The sequence below is a fragment of the Trichomycterus rosablanca genome, chromosome 15 (assembly GCF_030014385.1).
Source record: "Trichomycterus rosablanca isolate fTriRos1 chromosome 15, fTriRos1.hap1, whole genome shotgun sequence".
NCBI classification, from domain to species: Eukaryota; Metazoa; Chordata; class Actinopteri; order Siluriformes; family Trichomycteridae; genus Trichomycterus; species Trichomycterus rosablanca.
The window spans coordinates 33,909,921-33,924,920 of NC_086002.1; the positions used below are offsets into that span (position 1 = coordinate 33,909,921).

The 15,000-nt window shown below is 44.6% G+C and overlaps 3 protein-coding genes across 4 annotated transcripts in view; 1 reads left to right on the plus strand and 2 right to left on the minus strand.

Annotated features, from left to right (window-relative positions):
- Nucleotides 1-258: 258 nt before the first annotated feature.
- thumpd1 (THUMP domain containing 1) lies at nucleotides 259-3,114 on the minus strand. The gene is made up of 5 exons (XM_063009842.1): nucleotides 2,952-3,114; nucleotides 1,470-1,696; nucleotides 1,225-1,399; nucleotides 837-1,085; nucleotides 259-752 (listed from the first exon to the last, which is right to left on the minus strand). The coding sequence occupies exons 2-5, from the start codon at nucleotides 1,671-1,673 to the stop codon at nucleotides 454-456; spliced, it is 927 nt and encodes a 308-aa protein (XP_062865912.1). The 5' UTR covers nucleotides 1,674-1,696; nucleotides 2,952-3,114; the 3' UTR covers nucleotides 259-453.
- Nucleotides 3,115-4,107: 993 nt separating this feature from the next.
- On the minus strand, nucleotides 4,108-9,416 carry eri2 (ERI1 exoribonuclease family member 2). Its single transcript, XM_063010463.1, has 9 exons — nucleotides 9,367-9,416; nucleotides 8,497-8,561; nucleotides 8,283-8,363; nucleotides 8,047-8,174; nucleotides 7,770-7,935; nucleotides 7,561-7,661; nucleotides 7,271-7,352; nucleotides 5,909-5,997; nucleotides 4,108-5,640 (listed from the first exon to the last, which is right to left on the minus strand). Exons 1-9 carry the CDS (start codon nucleotides 9,387-9,389, stop codon nucleotides 4,408-4,410), a joined length of 1,968 nt encoding a protein of 655 aa, XP_062866533.1. The 5' UTR covers nucleotides 9,390-9,416; the 3' UTR covers nucleotides 4,108-4,407.
- A 190-nt stretch (nucleotides 9,417-9,606) lies between these two features.
- Nucleotides 9,607-15,000, plus strand: part of LOC134329263 (RNA exonuclease 5-like) — a 13,787-nt gene continuing 8,393 nt past the window's right edge. The window contains exons 1-11 of one of the 2 annotated variants that reach the window (XM_063010470.1): nucleotides 9,607-9,678; nucleotides 10,303-10,381; nucleotides 10,643-10,817; nucleotides 10,922-11,048; nucleotides 11,597-11,714; nucleotides 13,138-13,245; nucleotides 13,315-13,403; nucleotides 13,484-13,599; nucleotides 13,713-13,851; nucleotides 14,049-14,143; nucleotides 14,246-14,348. In XM_063010470.1, coding sequence (XP_062866540.1) covers nucleotides 10,333-10,381; nucleotides 10,643-10,817; nucleotides 10,922-11,048; nucleotides 11,597-11,714; nucleotides 13,138-13,245; nucleotides 13,315-13,403; nucleotides 13,484-13,599; nucleotides 13,713-13,851; nucleotides 14,049-14,143; nucleotides 14,246-14,348 — 1,119 coding nt within the window. In that variant the 5' untranslated portion in view covers nucleotides 9,607-9,678; nucleotides 10,303-10,332. Of the gene's footprint in view, nucleotides 9,679-10,302; nucleotides 10,382-10,566; nucleotides 11,049-11,596; nucleotides 11,715-13,137; nucleotides 13,246-13,314; nucleotides 13,404-13,483; nucleotides 13,600-13,712; nucleotides 13,852-14,048; nucleotides 14,144-14,245; nucleotides 14,349-15,000 lie in introns of those variants that run through there. The other variant, XM_063010469.1, reaches the window with a different exon arrangement.

A 15,000-nucleotide genomic window follows, 5' to 3' on the forward strand; every position in this document is an offset into this window, starting at 1 on the left:
AAAGTAATCGGACACAGAGGACAGGGTACACACCCCTTGAGAAAAGCGGTGACGTACACTCGCCCACAACTTCTGAGATCCAGGTTCGAATCTCAGGAGGTGCTATTGGTCAAGAAAGGAATAAGCCATAAAACCGGTGCCAGATCAAGGCGCCGTCTAAACACCGGACGTATTTGATGGTTCTGCTGCCTCAGGCGTCTATAAACTTTTGACCTGCTAGCTGGAGCGCTGAAGAGTAAATCAGAACAAACGAGGAACTTCAGACGCTCGACTTTATTCGGAACGACCGGAAACGAACACAAACCGTAAAAACGTTCCACCGAAAAAACGTCACAAATTCCTACAAAATGTTACAAATAAAACAAAGTTCTGCACTTCAGAGTCTCTGGGGTGGAAGATCAGGAGAGACGAGGAACAGCTGTGGATCCTCCAGGTTCCAGGTGTAGCTGTGGATCATTCTTGCTCCGCCTCTTTCACCTGCTCGCCGCCCTCGTTCGGCTCTTCCGTCTGATCGGCTCCGTTCTTTCCCTCCGGCTGCTCTTGCTCCTGATTGGCCGGATCCTTCTGTTCTCGCTGCCTCTGCTCGGGCTCGGCCGGGCCCTTCAGCGCCTCCTGCAGGTTGTACTTCCTGAAGCGGGTGTAGTCCCGGACCACGGCGACGCAGCACACGGACTTGATCACCTCCACGATGATGCTGAGCTCCGGGTCGGTCAGGTCCACCTTGTTCTCCGGGTTCAGCTTGCTCACCAGACCTGCGGGACGAGAGGCGAAGCGGAGGTGAGTGGCGGGCCGGAAGTATACGGACGCCCCCGGATGTCAGCGGCCGTGTACCGTACCGGCGACGCTCTTGATGACGTCGTCCCGCTTGCTGTGGCTGCTGTTGCGCGACTTGAAGCAGATCTGGTAGGTGGCCCGCCGGGGCGCCTGGAACCAGGGCTGCAGGAAGGTCTCCAGGTACCGGGTCATGTCCTCGGGGAACGCCCGGCAGGAGCCGCCCACGGGCAGCATGCGCAGGACGGCGCGCGACTTCAGCCGGCGGGCGGTGTACAGGTCCTGCAGGACGTGGTGGACCAGGCGGTCCGGCTCTGGGACACACAGAGAGAGAGAAGTGAAACTACAGACGCGCCGCCTCGATCAGACCACCTACTGGATAGCTCACTACTGTGAAATACGGTGGTGGTAGCTTATATAAGGCCCGACACTCAGGAATGGGGGGGTTCTCACCGACGCCGCGCGTCCGGATGAACACCACGTTGTTGGCGCCGCTCTCCAGCGCCGTGAAGCGCCTCCGTCGCCCCTCCGTCGACGCCCGGATCTGCTCCACCTCCTTCTTCAGGGCCTCCTCGGCGTCGTCCTGCTCCTCCTCGGCCTCGCTGCCACCCCCCTCAGGATCCGCCGGCTGGAACAGGAGACATTATTGACACTGACACCGTGGAGGTCGGGGTTGGGGTCGGTGTTAGGACCGTTACCTGTTCGGGGCCGTACAGCAGGTCGGCGTACTCGTTCAGGAGACTGTACGCCTCGCCCGTGCACTTGCGCTCGTTCATGTTACAGGTGATGAGGATGCCCTGCATGCCCGCCTCCAGCTCTCTGCCGCCCCTCGGCCGTTTGGGACGCCCCCCTCCGTAGTGCTTCCGGCTCCTCTTCCACCCCTCTGCGCTCGCCTCGGACATGGTCCCCGCCCCAAACGTCTCGGCTGCAGACGGAGACGTTATTTATGTCATTACATTATTATTATTCACTTTAAATTTAATTAAATATTATTTGACCTTATTTATTTGCTATTAAAATTAATAACAATAATATTTAAGTGTAATATTGTGATTTAATAATTTTTGATATTATTATTCATTTTAAATATTATTAATTAATAATATTATTTGATAGTATTTTATTATTATTAATGTTAAATATTAGGTAATATATTTAGACGTTATTTATTTATAATAATTATTATAATAAATTTATTTTAAATATTATGATTTAATAATATGCTCGGTGCGAGACGTTATTATATATATTATTATATTATTAATTAACAATGTTATTTGATATTTAATAATTATTAATTAATAATAGTTATTAATTATTTGATATTATAATTAATTTTAAATATAATTGAACATTTGACGTTATTTATTTATTATTAAAATTAATAATAATAATATATATCTTAAATACTGTGATTAAATAATTTTTATATATTGTTATATTATTATTATTTAGTTAAAATAGTATTATTGAATAATACTATGACAGTATTTTTAATATTTTCATTTATTAATTGCATTTGATATTTTTATTATTATTATAAATTAATTATTATTATTATAAATATTATGAATTATTATAAATATTATTTAATATTATTATTAATATTATTAATATTATTATAATTATAAAGTAAACAGCTCCCTCTTGTGGAGAATCGGTTAAACATGACGTGCTTAAATTACAAACCAGATTAAAAATAAAAAGAAACTATTTAATAAAAAGCACCAATAAAATCATAATAAACGTTTTAAACTCAAAACTGAAATGATAGTTTATATAAAATAATAAATTTATGAAGGTTTGTGGATTTTTCTCAGCTGTAGACGGTGGAGAAATACAGTTCTGCACATTTACTGATTATTTACTGAATTTAACACACTGGAGCAAATAAAGTCTGCGGACAGAAACACAATTAAATATAATTAAATATAAACTTAGTAAATAAATATAAAATAAACTATGTGTGAGTTACAGGTTTATTTACTGCAGTAAACACGTGAATAACCGAGACACTATTTGCTCGGGGTGCACAAACTTTTTGCATAAATCTGTCATTTAAACTAATAAAGTTGATTTTTATATTTTTGGTGCTTTTTTGATTCTGAATGAAACAGAAACTGTAGCAGGTTTGCTAACCTGTTAGCATTTAGCATCAGATTAATCATAATGAAACTCACCCTGCAGCTGAAGAGAGGAAATAAATCTCACCGATCAGATCCTGGAGTTAAAATAACGCGACAATAAACAATCATCAATAATTACAGCCTGAAAGATTAAATAATAATAATGATACGCGGTTTAGAAACACAAACCAGCTGATATACGAGAAAACACACGTGGTAGCACACGCATGCGCAGTCTGGCGTGGTAGTGTACAGTGCGTCACGTGGTACAAGCTTCATTCACAAAACTAAATAATTTATAATTAATTCATAATGATTAATATTATAAAATATTCATTATACCGCATAATTAATTATTTCAGAATTCAAATAAAAACAATTCGAGTTTTCTTTTAATTCCACATTTATTCAGTCTGAGAAAAGAGGAAATAAAAATATAAATAAATCTTAATAGTAAATAAACACTAAACAAACTTTACAGATGAAGCTTAAAAATAAATTTAAAGTATTTATCTTTAAATTCAACGTAAAAACGTAAAAAAATTCACCTCTAATTTCAAATGAAGTAGAAGAATTTAAATCTTTACGTTTAATAATATTATCAATATATTGATATTAATATTACAATGATAAGCATATTATTTATTATTAGTTATTAATTTATTTTAAACATTAGTATTTAATATTATTTGATATTATTTATTCTTATTATAATTTGTAAACATAATTATTAACAGTATTATTTAATATTATTTGATAATTTTTTAAAATATCATTACATTATTATTATTTATTTTAAATATTATTATTTAATATTACTTAATCATTTAATTATTTATTTTCAATATTATTTCATATTTTATATATTTTTAATTAGGTTAAATATTATGTAATATTATTTGACATTATTTATTCTTATTTCTTATTATATCATTCATTTTAAATATAATTATTAATAGTATTGTTTGATATTATTTATTTAATTATTATTTAATATTATTTGATATTTATTTTAAATATTATTTATTAATATTATTTTATATTACAATTAGTTTTAGATATTATTATTATAATGCTTTATTTTAAATATTAATATTAAATGTTATTTAATAATATTATTTGATATTATTTATTTGAAATATTATTATTATTTACTTTAAATATTACTATTTAATACCATTATTTATTATAATACTGACATCAGACACTGCAGAGATTAAAAATGAGTTTAATCAAAACAAACAGTAAAATAAATCAGTTCATTATTCCAGTCAGAGGATAAAATTCTACTATAGAAATAATTCATCTTTTATACAGCAGCTCCGTCTGTGTGTGTTTATTATTATTAAACATTAAAAACGTTTCTGAGTTCTGATTTGCTGAAGATTAAACACTGTAACTGCTGGGAGCTGTGCAGTCTGAGATGAGCAGGAGGAAGCACGTGTCGTGTCGTGTTGTGTGCGTGTGCGTGTACAGTGACCGTACAGGGGGGCACAAACTTTCTCACACATCAGCGGAAGCTCCTGGAGGCGGCGGTGCTCACACTGAAGCTGAGCGACGACGAGTTCCGACCAATAGGGAGCGAGGATTTCACCAGAGCCGACTCCCACTTGAAGAAGCCGCAGCCTTTACTCCGAGGGGCGGGGTTCAGAGGGGCGGGGTTAAGAGGGGCGGGGCCGGAGCTTCTCCTCACGGCGCAGGTGTAGAACGCCCGGCCCTGATTGGGCCCCCCGTTACACACCGTTAACCTCTTGGAGCGACGCCCACAGTCACACAGGGGGGACGTGATCTTAACCCCGCCCCTCTGAGGGGGGAGGGACGAGCGCTTGGAGAAGCAGAGAGCCGATTGGTGGAGAGAGCTGGAGGAGAGAGCTGATTGGTTTTTGGAGCGTGAGAGTGAAGAGTGGTTTACAGAAGAGCTGGAGGAGAGAGCTGATTGGTTGCCGGAGAAAGAAGACAGTGATGATTGGTTAACAGAGCTAGAAGAGAGAGCTGACTGGTTGCCAGAGATAATGGAACGTGATTGGTTGATGGAACTGGAGGAGAGAGCTGATTGGTTTATAGAACAGACGGAGGAAGCTGATTGGTTGACAGAGATTGAATTGAGAGCTGATTGGTTAGTGAATGAGGACAAATGTACGGATTGGTGGACAGTAAGAGGAGCTGATTGGTTACTGGAACCTGTCCTGCGAGCTGATTGGTTGACACTAGGCGCCAGAACCGCGGACGGAACTCGAAACGTCGCCGAAGAGGAGGAGCGATCTGATTGGTCGATGTAGATGGAGAAAGGAATGCTGGGAGTTGTAGTTTTTGGAACTCCGGGGCGAGTCAGCGACCTGTGCGGGTCTCTGATTGGAGGAACAGCGTGAAGTGGGCGTGTCTTGTCCGGTGCGTCTGTAGAAGCCTCTGCGTTAGCGTCCTCCAGCACCACGTCGTCATAGGAACCGGACTCCGCCTCCGTCAGCAGGTACTCGTCCGACCCATCGGAGCTCGGCGCCTCAGGGTGTGTCTGGGGTGTGACGACGGTCGTGTGTACGCACCCCGGGGTGGTGAGGGCGGAGAGGACGGTCCGCGGCCGTACCAGACTCCGACACACACTCGAGTGTGTAGTCGTAGCGGTGTGTGTAGTCGACACTGGGTGTGTGTTGGAGACGGCGGTCCGATCGGACGAGCGTGCGGCGTCGGTACACGCGCTCTTGTGACCACGCCCCTGTTCGGTCGACGGTCCGGACCTCAGCGGTGCCTGCGCAGAGACAATAACGACGGTTATCGAAAAAAGCTAAGGGCCTCGCTTAAGGGCCCGACTGGCCATGTCATTCCCTGAGAGATCATGAATAATGGACAGCAGTGCCTGAACAGCACTCTGTCAGCACTTAGGGAAGTGGATACGACTAAAAGAGGAAGTAGGTTTACTGAGCGGCTGTAAATCCCCTGTGCAGGTCTCTGGGGGGCAGAAGAGGACCTGAAGGAGACCAGCAGCACACAGCAGGACCTGAAGGAGACCCCCTCACCCTGCTCAGAGACCTGGTGGTTTTCAGGACGCAGCCGTCGCCGATCATCCGCCAGGCCAGGCGGGCGGTGTTACGGGCGTCGTCCAGACCTGCGCACACACACACACACACACACACACGATAAGCTATAACAGAACGTATGTGGACACGCCCTTTTCATTACATCTAAGTTCAGATATAGAAGCCACACCCACTAATAACAGGTGCATGAACATGCTTATAGCATGCACGTACATGTGTGTGTGAGTGTAAGATTGTAGACCTGCACAAGGCTGGAATGGGCTACAAGACCATCAGCAAGACGCTTGGTGAGAAAGAGACCACAGTCAATCACCCTCACTCTGGAGCTCCATGCAAGATCTCACCTGATGGGGTAAGAATGATTCTGAGAAAGGTGAGGTCAGTCCAGAATTACACGGGAGGAGCTCGTCAATGATCTCAAGGGTGCTGGGAGCAGAGAAATGCTGGATATGACCCCAAGAACACCATCCCCACCGGGCATTTCTCTGTTGATGCCAAAGAGCTCAATTTTGGTCTCATCTGACCATATCACATTCTCCCAAGCTTTCTCTGAATCATTCAGGTGTTCATGGGTAAACTTCAGACGGGCGTGTACATGAGCCTTCTTGAGCAGAGGGACTTTGCGGGCACTGCAGGATCTCAATCCATTACGGCGAAGTGTGTTACTAATGGTTTTCTTGGTGACTGTGCTCCCAGCTCCCTGGAGATCATTGACAAGCTCCTCCCGTGTAATTCTGGGCTGACCTCACCTTTCTCAGAATCATTCTTACCCCACCAGGTGAGATCTTGCATGGAGCTCCAGAGTGAGGGTGATTGACTGTGATCTTGTATTTCTTCCATTTTCGAATGATCGCACCAACAGTGGTCTCTTTCTCACCAAGCTTCTTGCTGATGGTCTTGTAGCCCATTCCAGCCTTGTGCAGGTCTACAATCTTGTCCCTGACGTCCTTTGATAGCTCTTTGGTCTTGCCCATGGTGGTGGAGAGATTTGAACAGAAGAGACTGATTCTGTGACAGGAGTCTTTTATACAGGGACAGGACTAATTTGTAGCCTCATGGGCACATAACCGGTCAGTGGGGGTCAGAATTCTTGCTGGTTGGTAGGGGATCAAATACTTATTTCCCTTAATTACATACAAATTAATTTATAACTTTTATTTAATGTTTTTTTGTTGATATTCTGTCTCTCGCTGTTAAAATAAACCTTCCATAAAAATTATAGACTGTTCAAGTCTTTGTAAGGGGGTAAACTTACAAAATCAGCAGGGGATCAAATACTTATTTCCCCCCACTGTATGTGTATATATGTGTGTGTGTGTATAAGTGTGTGTGTGTGTGTACCCGAGTGTTCTCGCCCGCTGAACGTGATGCCCAGGTCCTGCAGGGCTCCGTTCAGACCTTTGGGTTTTCTGTTGTAGAAAATCTGCACACACACACACACACACACACACACACACACACACACACACACACACACACACACACACACACACACACACACACACACACACACACACACACACACACACACACACACACACACACACACACACACACACACACAGAGCGTTGGGACCATGAGTGATGGGATTTGATCTAATACGGTGCGCGGGTGCTTCACTGGTGTTTACCCGGTACGCGGCTCTGAGGTCGATCCAGCTGTTCAGAACCTCTGGCTTTGTGATCTGCTTGCGTTTACACTCGTACAGCAAACACACACCCAGGTCCCAGTCTGAAACACACACACACACACACACACACACACACTAATAATAATTACAACAACGACGTTCAGTCTATCAGGATCGGAGCACCGGCGCATTCACGTCACCGTACCTACCCGACCAGGTGACGAAGCTGCAGTGTTTCACCGGTGCCCCATCGTCAGCGGTAGGCGGGGGCGTCTGGGTGAGGAACGCCACGCCCTTCTCCCGCTGCAGGCCCTGGATCCAGCGAGCAAACCTGGACAGACAGACCGGCAGAGGAAGCCCCGCCTCCACCCGCTCCTGCGGACCAATCACAGACGAGCGTTCAGCCGTCCGCACTAACCGGGCAGCCTACCCGGTGCAGGCGTGTGTGATTACGACGGTGAGAGATGGGACGGGGGGGACGGGTACCTGCGTGATGCCCGTGAGCTCTGTACAGAAGGACGACAGGACCGGGCGCTCCTGCGGCTGCACGTACGAGTGGAACTCCGACTCCGTCTCCCCGCTAGCGGCGTTCAGCAGGACGGCGGGAAACTCGACTACAGAGGAGGAGGAGAGAGACGAGATCACACACACGGTACCGGACCCCCCGCAGGACCCCCCGCAGGACCACCCGAACACCATGAGAGGGACTCGGACGCTCTTACTGATCTCCTGGCCGAAGTCATTTTTCTCTCTCCAGCACGTCGACTCGAAATCAATCACGATCAGATACGAGAAGAACTGATCTGTACACACACACACACACACACACACACACACACACACACACACACACACACACACACACACACACGACTGTGATTATTATATTTATTATTATTATTATCATGTTTATTATTGATGTTTTGTTGTTCTTACTTGATGTTGATGATCGTTTGTGGATGCTGGAGGACCGACTCCGTTTCCTGATCAATCCCAACTCCCTACAACACACACACACAGATATATACACGATCAGTCATAACATTAAAACCACCTCCTTGTTTCTACACTCACTGTCCATTTTATCAGCACTTTGTAGTTCTACAATTACTGACTGTAGTCCATCTGTTTCTCTACATGCTTTGTTACCCCCTTTCATGCTGTTCTTCAATGGTCAGGACCCCCACAGAGCAGGTATTATTTAGGTGGTGGATGATTCTCAGCACTGCAGTGACACTGACATGGTGGTGGTGTGTTAGTGTGTGTTGTGCTGGTATGAGTGGATCAGACACAGCGGCGCTGCTGGAGTTTTTAAACACCGTGTCCACTCACCGTCCACTCTATCAGACACTCCTACCTAGTCGGTCCACCTTGTAGATGTAAAGTCAGAGACGATCGCTCATCTATTGCTGCTGTTTGAGTCGCTCATCTTCTAGACCTTCATCAGTGGTCACAGGACGCTGCCCACGGGGCGCTGTCGGCTGGATGTTTTTGGTTGGTGGACTATTCTCAGTCCAGCAGTGACAGTGAGGTGTCCACTCATACCAGCACAACACACACTAACACACCAGCACCATGTCAGTGTCACTGCAGTGCCGAGAATGATCCAGCACCTAAATAATACCTGCTCTGTGGGGGTCCTGACCATTGAAGAACAGCATGAAAGGGGGGTAACAAAGCATGTAGAGAAACAGATGGACTACAGTCAGTAATTGTAGAACTACAAAGTGCTTCTATTATACTTTCTCAAAACAACAAAAGTGAGGGTGTACGGAACACTGTTAGAGGTGTACGGAACACTGTTACCTGGCGAGTCTCTTTGTTGACATGTTTGTTATCGTTTCCACTCTCAGTTTATCAGCTGTTTTAAACAGAAACGCTAAATATAGATATAAATACGCTATAAATAGAGACTAAATAAATGAATTCATGTGATTTTATATCTTATTTTTTAGCTTTTAACTCCACAAACACAAACATCCGCGCTCCTGCGTTCAAACCGCCGCTGCGTCACATCCGGCGCTCTGAGCTCGGCTGGCTCGGTCTGCCAGGAGTACTAATGGATTCAGAGCTACAGATGTTTGCACACATGTGGAACAGTGAGCGACTCTTCCTCAGGTACTTTATCTATTTTTATTTCTTTATTTACTCATAAATCACCTGCGATCGCTCCTAATGATTAGATTAAAGCCAAAAACACAACAAAACCCACTCAGCTCCAGGATTAGCAGCACTTTAGAGTTAATATGGTGATCAGATGATAAATAAAAGTCTCTGTTGTTGATGTTTGTGGCTCAGAGAGGCTCTAGATTCTGTGTGTGGACCTTCCCTAAAGTATTTAACCGTAATATCTGCGAACCTTTAACGTACTGGTGCAATGTTAGCCTCTCTGACCATCCTCCTCCTAACTATGGAAGACTCTTCTGCGCATGCTCAGTCGATTAAACGTCTTATTTAGATCTTAGACGCTGTTTATTGCGGGACTCAAACCCAGAACCTTCTGATCTTCTGGTTTAAAGCTCTATTCACGAGGCTAACGCTCTACTGTCAACAGCAACAACAAAGAAACACGATAAACGATTAAAATTATGATTAGAATATAAATAAACTAATACAAATTAAATATTACAATAAATTCAGGATGACTAATACACACAGAATCTGTCTGATGTTTATAGTTCTGGATCAGGTGATAATTCTGGTCCGCTAATGCTAATAAATAAATGACGGTCTGTTTCCTAGGTAACGGTGGTTATAGTGTGACGTCACAGCATGGAGGAGGCGACCGGATGCAAACGTAAACGCGACCCCAGTCCCACCGGTACGTACAAACATCCAAATATCATCCAAAACTTTGTGGACACCTGAATTAGAAGAGCTCGAACCGCTGACCATGAGGTTGGGCACCAACGTTACCTGGTTGGGAGTCTGGGGTCCGAGCGGGCCAATCCGATTCTTCCACACCAAACCCGCCGAACTGTTTCTGTCGTCGTTCATGCTGACCTTAGTCCTCCGGCGACAGTTTGGAGCCCGGTAGTTGAACGGTCGAGATGTTTCACGTGTTCTCTCGATCCTCCTCCAGCGCCCGGTGGCGTCCACAGGAAGCCGAGGCCGAACGGCGAGCGGGATGGATCTTCGTTTGTGCCCCGCCTCGCCCGCCCCCCTCACCGGCAGGGCGACCCCGTCAGTCTGAGGGACGTGTCCGACCTCCTGCAGTACGTCACGCTGGGGAGAACCCACGGCACGGACCCGCCCAGGTACCGCGGCCGCGTCCCGAACCGCTCTGGACCTTTACCTGCTCGGACTCCGCCCCCCGACCCCCCCCGTGTACCCTGTGTGTGTGTGTGTGTGTGTTCTATAGCTGGTGTGAGCTGCGGGAGCCGGGCGTGGTGAAGCGAGTGCACCTGCTGGTCCTGGAGGGCGTGTCCCAGCTCCACTTCTACAGATACTACTCTCAGTTCCGGGAGCTCCGGAGCAGGTACAGCACGGTGAGTAACGCAGAGAACCGGGGGGAGGTCCCTCAGGTCCCTCAGGGCGGAGCCTCGGCGTTCAGTCCTCCCGTCCGGCGGTGTCAGGGAGAACCCCGAAGTTCTCACAGGAGTCTTAGAGGAGACTCGGACCGGGGCGAGAATCAAACCCGTTCAGACCTTGTGTCCTTTCTGTTGACTTGAGGTGAAGAACGATTAAAAGACTCTCAGAACACTCGACAGACGCCTAGAGGACTCGGACGACTTTCAGGAGGCTTAGGAGACTCTCAAAAGACTATTACAAGATTCTCAGAATACTCAAAACACTCCCAGATGGCCCAAAAGACTCAGACGACTCTCAGAAGACTCAAAACACTTTCAAAAGACTCACTAAAGACTCTTAGAAGACTTTCAAATGATTTTTAGAACTCATACGACTCTCAAAAGACTCACTGAAGACTTAAGACTCTTAGTAGACTCAGGTGATCTTCAGACGACTCTCAGAAGACTCCAAAGACTCTGCAAACATCAGTCGTCCCACCCACTCCTCTTTTTGTTCTGTCCCACAGAGATGCACCCTGACGCCCCCCTCAGGCGACCCGCTGTCCGAACTCTTCAACACAGACCTGCCAGAACCTCGGGGCTCCGCCCACTCCAGCACGAGCTCCACTACACCGCCCCCTGCAGGTCAGGAGGTCACAGCTCAGCACGATCAGGGCCACACTGAGATAAATACTGTGTGTTAATGTGTGTGTGTGTGTGTGCGCGTGTGTGTGTGTTAATGTGTGTGTGTGTGTGTGTGTGTGTGTGCGCGCGTGTGTTAATGTGTGTGTGTGTGTGTTAATGTGTGTGTGTGTGTGTTAATGTGTGTGTGTGTGTGTGTGTGTTAATGTGTGTGTGTGTGTGTGCGTGCGTGTGTGTTAATGTGTGTGTGTGTGTTAATGTGTGTGTGCGTGTGTGTTAATGTGTGTGTGTGTTAATGTGTGTGTGTGTGTGTGTGTGTTAATGTGTGTGTGTGTTAATGTGTGTGTGTGTGTGTTAATGTGTGTGTGCGTGTGCGTGTGTGTTAATGTGTGTGTGTGTGTGTGTGTGTTAATGTGTGTGTGTGTGTGTGTGTGTGTGTGTGTTAATGTGTGTGTGTGTGTGTGTGTGTGCGCGCGTGTGTTAATGTGTGTGCGCGTGTGTTAATGTGTGTGTGTGTGTGTGTGTTAATGTGTGTGTGTGTGTGTGTGTGTGTGTGTGTTAATGTGTGTGTGTGTGTGTTAATGTGTGTGTGTGTGTGTGTGTGTGTTAATGTGTGTGTGTGTGTGTGCGCGTGTGTTAATGTGTGTGTGTGTGTGTGTGTGTGTGTTAATGTGTGTGTGTGTGTGTGTGCGCGTGTGTTAATGTGTGTGTGTGTGTGTGTTAATGTGTGTGTGTGTGTGTGTGTTAATGTGTGTGTGTGTGTGTGTGTGTTAATGTGTGTGTGTGTGTGTGTGTGTGTGTGTTAATGTGTGTGTGTGTGTGTGTGTTAATGTGTGTGTGTGTGTGTGTGTGTGTTAATGTGTGTGTGTGTGTGTGTGTGTGTTAATGTGTGTGTGTGTGTGTGTTAATGTGTGTGTGCGTGTGTTAATGTGTGTGTGTGTGTGTGTGTGTTAATGTGTGTGTGTGTGTGTGTGTTAATGTGTGTGTGTGTGTGTTAATGTGTGTGTGTGTGTGTGTGTGCGCGTGTGTGTGTGTGTGTGTGTTAATGTGTGTGTGCGTGTGTGTTAATGTGTGTGTGTGTGTGTGTGTGTGTGTTAATGTGTGTGTGTGTGTGTGTGTGTGTGTGTGTTAATGTGTGTGTGTGTGTGTTAATGTGTGTGTGTGTGTGTGTGTGTGTGTGTGTGTGTGTGTGTGTGTTAATGTGTGTGTGTGTGTGTGTGTGTGTGTGTGTGTGTTAATGTGTGTGTGTGTGTGTGTGTGTTAATGTGTGTGTGTGTGTGTGTGTGTGTGTGTGTGTGTGTGTTAATGTGTGTGTGTGTGTGTGCGCGTGTGTTAATGTATGTGTGTGTGTGTGTGTGTGTTAATGTGTGTGTGTGTGTGTGTGTGTGTGCGTGCGTGTGTGCGCGTGCACGCGGGCGGGGCTCAGACGTCCTCCTGCACCCCGTGTCTCGGCGTTTCGGGCTGAAGACGGGAGGACTGAGCAGCTTCCTGCTGAGCGAGGACGAGATGATGAGGAGGAACTTCCCCGTCAGAGGTGAGAGGTCAATCACTGCCTGACAGGTGACGGCACTGACCCCAGGGATTGACCCATCATGCTTTGCAGGTGGGCGTGGCTTCGAGGAGTTCGTGAGCACGCGAGCTGTGGATCATGTGACGGTCGGAAGCCCCCTGTACGGCCTGGACTGTGAGATGGTGAGAACCTCGTCCACCCCGAGTGACCAGTGAGAGGAAACACCGGCTTACACACCTGTGTGTGTGTGTGTGTGTTTCAGTGCATGACACACGAAGGACAGGAGCTGACCCGCGTCGCCATGGTGACCAGTACTGGGCAGTGCGTGCTGGACGAACTGGTGAAGCCGCTCAACCCCATAATCAACTACTGCACCAAGTAAGAGTTTGACATGTTCTCTTTAAGTTTGTGTGAGTGTGTGTGTGTGTGTGTGTGTGTTAGATGAACCGGACCCACCGTGACCCTGACCACCCCGGTGTGTGTGTTTACAGGTTCTCAGGAATCACGCGCTCCATGCTGAAACCCGTAACCACGCGACTACAGGACGTCCAATCGAAGCTCGCGGATCTGTTGCCGGGAGACGCGGTGCTGGTCGGCCACTCCCTCGATAACGACCTGCGCGCGCTCAGGGTGAGTCTGGCGCCCGTACCAGCGGCGGCCACCAGAGGCGCTGTGGCACCACTCACAGTTTTATATAGAGGACAGAACAGACGCGTTCTTACACAGAGCGACATATAATAATAATAATAATAATAATCTACTGTATATATCGTATATAATATATATAATAACATAATAACAACAAGCTGCTCTGTGTGTGTGTGTAGATGATCCACCCTCACGTCATCGATACGTCGCTGCTGTACCGTAGAGAGTTCGGACAGAGGTTCAAACTCAAACATCTGGCTCAGGTGGTCCTGAGGTGAGCTGTGCACCACCCGCACACCCTGCTGAGGGTTCCAGCCTGTACAGTACAGATGTTACAGTACAGATGTGTGTGTGTGTGGGTGTGTGTGTGTGTAAGGAAGGAGATCCAGAGTGAGGACAGGAAAGGTCACGACCCCTGTGAAGACGCCCGAGCTGCTCTGGAGCTGGCTCAGTACTTTATTAACAAGGGACCACGCCAGGTACTGAACTACATTACCCACAATCCTTCAGCTCATACTGCTCACTGTACTGGTGCTTCACTTTAGGCTAAATATTTAATATTTACACTCGTGTTGTTACATAATAATAATAATATTAATAATAATAAATATAATAATAACAATAATAATAAATGTAATAATAATAATAATAAATATAATAATAATAACAAAAATAATAAATATAATAATAATAAATATAATAATAATAATTATAATAATGTAATAATAAATATAATAATAATAATAATAATAAATATAATAATAATAATAACAATAAATATAATAATAATAATTATAATAATGTAATAATAAATATTATAATAATAATAATAATAAAAAATATAATAATAATAATAACAATAAATATAATAATAATAAATATAATTAAAATAAAAATAATAAATATAAATATAATAATAATAATAATAATAAATATAATAAAAATAATAATAATAATAATAAATATAATAATAATAATAATAAACATAATAATAATAATTATAATAATGTAATAGTAAATATAATAATAATAAATATAAATATAATAATAATTAATATGATAATAATAATAAATATAATAATAATAATAGTAAATATAATAATAGTAATAATAATAATAAATATAAATATA

Excerpts from the sequence above, each read along its gene's own strand:
- thumpd1 (XM_063009842.1), bottom strand. The coding sequence starts at position 1,673 with ATGTCCGAGGCGAGCGCAGAGGGGTGGAAGAGGAGCCGGAAGCACTAC. Across the intron at positions 1,400-1,469 it reads TGCTGTACGGCCCCGAACAG|CCGGCGGATCCTGAGGGGGG; the intron begins GTAACGGTCCTA and ends CTCCTGTTCCAG. Across the intron at positions 753-836 it reads CGTCATCAAGAGCGTCGCCG|GTCTGGTGAGCAAGCTGAAC; the intron begins GTACGGTACACG and ends CTCGTCCCGCAG.
- eri2 (XM_063010463.1), bottom strand. The coding sequence starts at position 9,389 with ATGTCAACAAAGAGACTCGCCAG. Across the intron at positions 8,364-8,496 it reads CAAACGATCATCAACATCAA|ATCAGTTCTTCTCGTATCTG; the intron begins GTAAGAACAACA and ends GTGTGTGTACAG. Across the intron at positions 7,662-7,769 it reads CAGCTTCGTCACCTGGTCGG|ACTGGGACCTGGGTGTGTGT; the intron begins GTAGGTACGGTG and ends TGTGTGTTTCAG.